The sequence below is a fragment of the Hydra vulgaris genome, chromosome 04, assembly GCF_038396675.1.
Source record: "Hydra vulgaris chromosome 04, alternate assembly HydraT2T_AEP".
NCBI lineage: Eukaryota > Metazoa > Cnidaria > Hydrozoa > Anthoathecata > Hydridae > Hydra > Hydra vulgaris.
This window is the reverse complement of record NC_088923.1, coordinates 17512686-17520123: the sequence shown is the minus strand read 5'-3', so window position 1 is coordinate 17520123 and position 7438 is coordinate 17512686. Positions and strand designations below refer to the sequence as shown.

Sequence of the window (7438 nt, the reverse complement as noted above, 5' to 3'; positions counted from 1 at the left end):
ACATTTGCCAACTGATTAGTCAAAAAGGGTCAAATTTGCAGACTAAATTAAGGAAAAAATCGTTGATGGGGGTGTCACACACACCCATCGCGCCGGCCTTATATATATATATATGCTATAATTATTATACCTTAATCTGTAAAGGAATTTAATTGATTGTTAAAGGTTAGGTATAAACAAATAAGTGTCTAAAAAAACAAATAAAATACGTCATAAAAAGGAAAATTTACAATTGATTTAAAGAAATATTGACAGTTGAATTTTATTTGCATTATCATTTACAAATCATATTATTTGCAATCATTCTGCGAATAACAGTTTAAAATATAAAACTTTAATATTGCTTTTGATTTATTCCAAATATTACGTTTGGAAAGAAGGTTGTTTTATAGATGTTTTTTAATAAAAGTTTTATTTTCTTATATACTTATAAAAGGTAAGTTTTCTTTGTTACTGACGTTGTATTTGAATTTAGTGAATGATTTGTAATAAAAAAATTATTTTGAAAAATTTGAAAACCATATTGTCATAGATTATGGATCTAAATGCGCAACAAAATGAAAAATGGTTAAGAAAAAGAAAACTTACTTTTATTGCATTTTCAATTCAAATGATTATTATTGGAATTGAGTACACACTTACTCTTTTAACATTATGGTTGTACATTAAAGAAATGATCAACACAAACTGGCCGAAGTTGCTGTATAGTATTGTTTCTGTTTCTTACATGTTAGCATCAACTATTGTGATGCCATTCATTGGAAGAATAGTCGATAAGTATCGAAATGTTAAAAGCTGTTTTTTGTTGTGCAATTTGTTAATGCTCACAGGAAATGTACTCTACAGTATTCCTTTTTCACCAGCTTATTTAATTGCAGGAAGGATTGTTGCTGGCTTTGGTGGATCGTTAAAATCTGTAATATTTAGCGAAACAATACGATGTTATCCGACTTCTGAAACAAGTTCAAAACTATCAGTTTTATCAGTAATGCATAATTTAGGATTCATGCTAGGTCCTGGAATAAATTTTTTTTTTAAAGATATGAGCTTTTATATAGGACGCTGGCATTTGTTAGATGTTAACTTTCCCGGGCTTTTCATGGGCTTCGTATGCATTGCTATGGAAATTTTAACATTAACAATGGTGCACGATGTATCAAAGGAATTTGATTACAAAGCTGTATTGGAAAATAATGACACAACCGATACTGTGGAAAAAGTTATTTTTGATAAAAACATCGAAGACGTTGAAAAAATACCAATAGTAAGGTATAACAATGAAAGTAACTACACAGGCGTCGGCGGTATAAAAAGCAATTACGTAGGTGATGACGATGAAAAAAGCAATTATACCGGCGATAGCGAAGTACTAATATCATTAAAATCAAAGAAACATACCATAATAAAAATTTTAAAAGTACTGTTTTTGCACTTTGATTCTGCGCTTATTTTGTTTACTAATTTTGTTATCGCTTTCTTTTTTATAACCGCAGACATATGGCTGCCTTTGTTAGTTATAGAGAAAATGCATCTATCAATATTAGAAATGAACATTAGTTTTTTTGGAGTGAGCGGAATATGTGCACTTATGTTATTGCTTTTTATTTGGAGACCTGTTTCTGATAAAAACATGATAATATTATTGTATATCAGTTTAGTTGGTTTCTGTATTGTAAGCACAGGATTTATAGTTCTTTCATACTTTCCGTTCAACAAAGCGTTAAACGTCGTGATATGCATTATTTATATGGTAAGTTTCGGAGGTGCTCCTATAATTGTTGACGTTTTTTTCGTCAACACGTTATCCAAAATGGTAAAATCAGACATTTTAACATTTGTTGACAGTATTCGATACTCAATGTTCTCCTCAGGAGCTTTTTTAGGTTTCATTTTTTCTCCATTCATGTTTGACTATGTTATAACATTTGGAACAATGTATATCGCTGTCATGATAATTATCGGGATCATGTTTATTGTAAGAAGGAAACATTTTGTTAATCCAAAGCTTTTGTTTTAACTCTTGGTTTAAAGCACTTAAAGTGTACGAATTCTTTATTAAGCACCAATTTTGGCTTATTTCGTACGTAAGAATTCGTACACTTTAAGCACTTAAAGTGTACGAATTCTTTATTAAGCACCAATTTTGGCTTATTTCGTACATAAGAATTCGTACACTTTAGGCACTTAAAGTGTACGAATTCTTTATTTAAGCACCAATTTTGGCTGCGCAAATTGTGAAATTGAGAGATAGGTATAAAAAAAAAAAATTAAATTTTAGAGTATATTTAAATATAAAAAAACTATTTTAGAGCATGATATTTAAATTACCAAAACATTTTGTAACTAAAATTATTTCCCAAAAAAATATTTTTTAATTAATTGGTTCAAAGAACTTTATTTTTATTTTAATAATTTTGATGTAATAATATATATATATATATATATATATATATATATATATATATATATATATATATATATATATATATATATATATATATATATATATATATATATATTAAATTCTATTGTCGTTTTTTAAAGAAAATTTTTTAAAGAATATTAATCGTCTGCATTGTATTGATGTTTTAGAAAATATTATCATTGCATAATATTAATTTGTTTGTTGCATCATTATTGTTTTTATGTGTTTCAAAATTGAGGATCTGGATTTAGCATTAGCGTATCAAGTTGAGCATTGAGCATTTGCTCATCGTATTGAGCATTTGCGTATCGATAAATTGAGTTTTTGCGTGTTGAGTGTTTTAACGAGCGTTTTAGTAATTTTTCTAATATACGTGCAAGGTTTTTTAGACGCCTCTAAAACTTTTTTTAAAGGTCTCTTCTTTGTTTATTTACACTTTTGCCAATAAAAAAAAAAATTTACAGTCGTAACTTATAAAAAATATTTATATTAACGCCTATTATTATATAACGTATTTGAATTAACAGTTAGATCTGTAATCATATAACAAAAGAGATTAGCAATACTTCTGCTCTTTGATAATTAATTTTTGATAATTGGTAATTCTATTCTTTAAAATATGTGAATTAAACCAAAGGCAAAATCATGGGTAAAAGTGTAAATGTGTTTAAACTACAAAGGTAGAAAAGGTAAGAAATATAAAGTAAACCTTAAAAAAGATAGCATTAAGAAGCTGAAAATAAAGACAACATTAATTCAAAGATACATCTATTGGAAAATGCATCATAAAGAAGCTTGAAAGAAAGACAACATTAAGTCCAAGGTACATCTATAAGAAAATGCATCTTTAGCTGCATTCCTTAGCAATTTCATCATTTGTCATCATTCTAGACGTTATGTCTATAAGACATTTAAAAAATCAATAAAATTAAAAAAAAAAAAATTAATAAATTACACATAACTCTTGCTGATCCAAACTTGAACTTAGTGACGTGACTTCGATTATAAAAAGCAAAAAGAAAAGTTATAAAACGAAAAACTGGTTGAAACAAATATTTATTCTGTTTTAATAAACTGAATTTTGAGACAGAGACTTCTGTTGGGCATCGTTTACATTTCAAGTATATACAATACTGCTCAAATTTTAGCACAAATTAGATTTAAGTTTCATTTTTCCTCTTTTAATTAAATTTTTTGATGGTAAACTTCGTATGCCTTTTCTATTTTTTTATTTTTTTATTTACAGTTAATTAAAACAAACCTTATAAATAAAAAAAATAGAAAAAAAATTTTCGTTATTTTAACCATCTATTTTTAACTTAAACAGAGACCGCAAATTAAAGCGGTGTAAAAAAGCCGCTCATTAGTTTAGCACACTTGCACTCTTATTGTCTTTTAACTGCCGCTTTTTACTTTTTGACGTTAAATTTTAACTAAAAAGTAAATTTAACTATCCTTTTTTCCATAATAACTGAACAAAAATTTCTAAGATATACAAAGTATGTACTACCTCACTTGAAATAAACTTGGTAGTTTTCGCCTAAATTTTGTCCATAATTTGACCAATAAGATGGGAAAAAAATCAATTAGCTCTGAAATAAAACAGCGTATTGTAGGACTACATCGTGGTGGTTTCAACAGTTTTGAAATAATTCGAACTCTTAAGTCTGTATCTCGTTCATGTGTACTCAGAACAATTCAGAAATTTGAGAAAACTGGTACTACTGCAGACAAAAACCGATCTGGACAACCAAGAATAACAAGTATCACCGATGATAATAGTATTCATAGAATTGCAAGAAAAAACCCTAAATACTCAGCCAAAGAGATTGCACAAGAAGTGAACTTGGCTTAAAAAATCTCATCTCAAGACAAACTGTAAATAGAAGATTGATTGATCGAAAACTTTGTTGCTACGTTGCTGTCAGGAATCCACTGATTTAACCAACTAATCGGTTAAAACGTATCAAATTTTGTCGAGCTATTTTGAAAATGACTAATTATGAACTGAGAAGAATAATATTTAGGGACGAATCCAACTTTACAGTTATTAAACGAAAGAACAGAGTGATTATCCGAAGACACTATAATTAGATGTTGCATAGTCGCTTCATTGTGCCGCGACTACAAGGTGGTGGAGGTTCGGTACGCATATGGGGTTCCATCACTAATGACGGCCCAGGTCTCTGCTACTTATACGATGGTCGTATGGATCAGCATAAATATATTGAAACGCTTGAAATCATTTAATCCTGACTAGAGACATCTTTTTCAGCAATGAGTCAGAGTGGCAATTTCAACAAGACAACGCTCCTTGTTGCAAGGCAAAAACGGTGACTATTTGGTTTTAAGAAAACAACATTAAGGTACTTCAGTGGCCAGCTAAATCACCTGACCTTAATCCAATTGAAAATGTATAGACTGTACTGGACAGCAAACTCACTAAAGCTCCCTAACATCTGCTGAACATCTTAGGGAAAGTTTGAAAAAGTTGTTCGACAGCTTATCAACTGATTATTGCCGAAAACTTTTTTCGATTAAAAGAAGATGTGAATAATGCATAAAGAACAAAGGTGGACATATCCCTTATTGATCTTGCAAAAACAGGAAGTTATAAATTATTAAAACTAAAAATAAAAATTTTTAATTACTATTTTTTTTTGGTTAACGGGAAGTTACAGAAAGTAATTATTAAATAAATTTCTTTGGAATGGGGATAATTTGATTTGGTCATTTGTTTTTATAATTTTTAAGAGGTATTTATTTTTGTGCCTACATTTAGAAATTAATTCAGACTTTTTATTTAATAAATTTTTTTGGTTTAAATGAGTAATTATTTCAAATTTTTCTTGCAAACATAGCATACATTTTTTGGAAATGTTATTATAGGCAGGGGCAGATTTTAGAATAGATCATTGTAAAGTAAAATTTTTTTTTTTTCTTCTTAATCCCGAATATATTTTGACCGTATAGTCTCTTTAAAATATTTTTTGTGTTTAAACGATTGTTTGTGGTTGGCATAACGATTTTTCCATTCCCCCTCGGTTGAGCCAATATATTGTTTATCAGGGTTATTTTGTGAGGAAACAATGCACTTGTAAATTAGATTTTTCGAAAGGCATTTTCCATTTAGAGGGCAATCTATTTTTTGTTTACAATTACAATAATCAGTGTTTTTTTCTTTTATATGTTCATTTTTATTTATTAACGCGTTGTTGTGGCCTTTTATAATTCTTTCTAAATTTTTTGTACAACTATAACTTACTTTAATGGTATTTCTGTTAAAAATCTTATTTAATTTATTAGAGGGAGGAAAATGTTTGTCTAATAATTTTAGAAAATTTTTACCTATATTTGTTAAAACATTTTTGCTGTTTCTATTTCTATAACGCTTTTTTGCAATTTTCTTTTCAAATTTTAGCTCGAAAATTTGAAAGCCACTTTTTTTAAGGGCATCTTCATAAACGCCTTTAGAGGAGTTAAAAATATTTTTATTAGAAGAGTTTTGGTTTAGCCTCTTGTTAATTAAAATTGGAATTTGTTTTAGAATTTGAGAGGGATGGTTCGAATTCACATTAATATACAATAATTCGTCATTAGGCTTTTTGTGGGGCTTATAGGAACTTTCTGAGAGGTTAAATGTGACATCAAGAAAATTCACTATTTTTAAATTTATTTTTATTTCAATTTGGAAGCCAAAGATTTTTAAAAACAAATTAGCTTCCAAAGTTTTTTTTTAATAATATAATATATTTTTTTTATAAATAAGTTTTTGAAACTAAATGTAGTATTGAAAAATGTAGATAAGTATGGATGCTTAAGATAAAGGTCGTCAACGTGTCCCTACCTAAATCAAAAATCACAATTGATGAATGCGCAATAAATTTGAATAAGTTAATTTAAGTAGAGCATAAGTTTGATTTAAGACTATCTAAGTCTTAAGTTAACGCATTAGCTATAATTTTTTTATAAATTGCCTTTCAATTGGCGTTTTATTTTACATGATTTATTAGCTCCACCACATTAATTATTTTTTCACTCTGCTACAAAAAAGAATATGGAAAAATCTTTTTGGAGAAATGATTTTTTAATTTGTAAAAACGTACTGTTGTTTTTTAATAATTAATTAACGAAATATTTGAAGGTTTGCAATAAAAGGTTTGTATGGCAAAGTGTTTTTACTTTTATTGGAATTTATTATTATTATAAAAAAAATACTTCAGAATCCTAAGAAAAATATATGTCACAAATTTGTATTATTACCTCAATCAATAAGAAGATAAAAGCGAAGGTATAAATGCCGGCACTTTCCAGTCATTACCTGAAACATACGAGTCTGAACAACTAAACACGAAACAACTTTTCAAAGAATTTATCCAATTTTATTGAATTAAATTTTTTATGTATGTAACTAATGGTACTGGTACTAATGGTACTTACTATAAACATAAAACGCTGATTATCTCATCTTATGTTAATCACATTGCAGTCTTGAAAACTAACTGTTAAATTATTCTTTCTTCACATTTAAACACGATTGACTATATAGCCATTGCTACAAACGCAACCCCAAATTTTTCAGATATTACATTCTTTAGTTATTACAATTATATCGGAGAAGCAATAGAAATAGAAACTCAAACAACATGCGAAAAAATAAAAAAATGCTGCCGTCTTAACAATGGAAGAACTCATATTCTTAAGCTTAGGTCTAATAGATAACGTGGCTCCTAGATACCTAGTTTTTTCAAATCTTAGAAGTATTTACTTACTCTATAAGTTGTATTAATTTTTATCTACTCTCATTATATTGTAAAAATAAACTATCATATGTAAACTAAATTGTTAAAAAAAAAACAAGTGTAAGTCTGTTCCACACTGTCTTTTTCTATGTTTCTTCTTTACTTCAACTTTTTTTTTTTTTTGCAAAATAGTTCGATCAAAAAAATTACCACGCGCTTATTCCGCATAAGCATCGGCGTTACCGCACCAGCGGTAAAAAAATTTCGGTAA

The 7438-nt window shown here is 28.0% G+C and overlaps 1 protein-coding gene across 2 annotated transcripts; it reads left to right on the top strand.

Moving 5' to 3' along the window:
- Window positions 1-230: 230 nt before the first annotated feature.
- LOC124818587 (uncharacterized) lies at window positions 231-2030 on the top strand. Of its 2 annotated transcripts, none has more exons than XM_065795656.1 (2): window positions 231-436; window positions 533-2030. In XM_065795656.1, the coding sequence occupies exon 2, from the start codon at window positions 536-538 to the stop codon at window positions 2015-2017; it is 1482 nt and encodes a 493-aa protein (XP_065651728.1). In that variant the 5' UTR covers window positions 231-436; window positions 533-535; the 3' UTR covers window positions 2018-2030. The 2 variants fall into 2 exon arrangements, with proteins under 2 accessions (XP_065651728.1, XP_065651729.1); XM_065795657.1 differs by having other exon boundaries at window positions 288-380.
- The last annotated feature ends 5408 nt before the right edge of the window (window positions 2031-7438 follow it).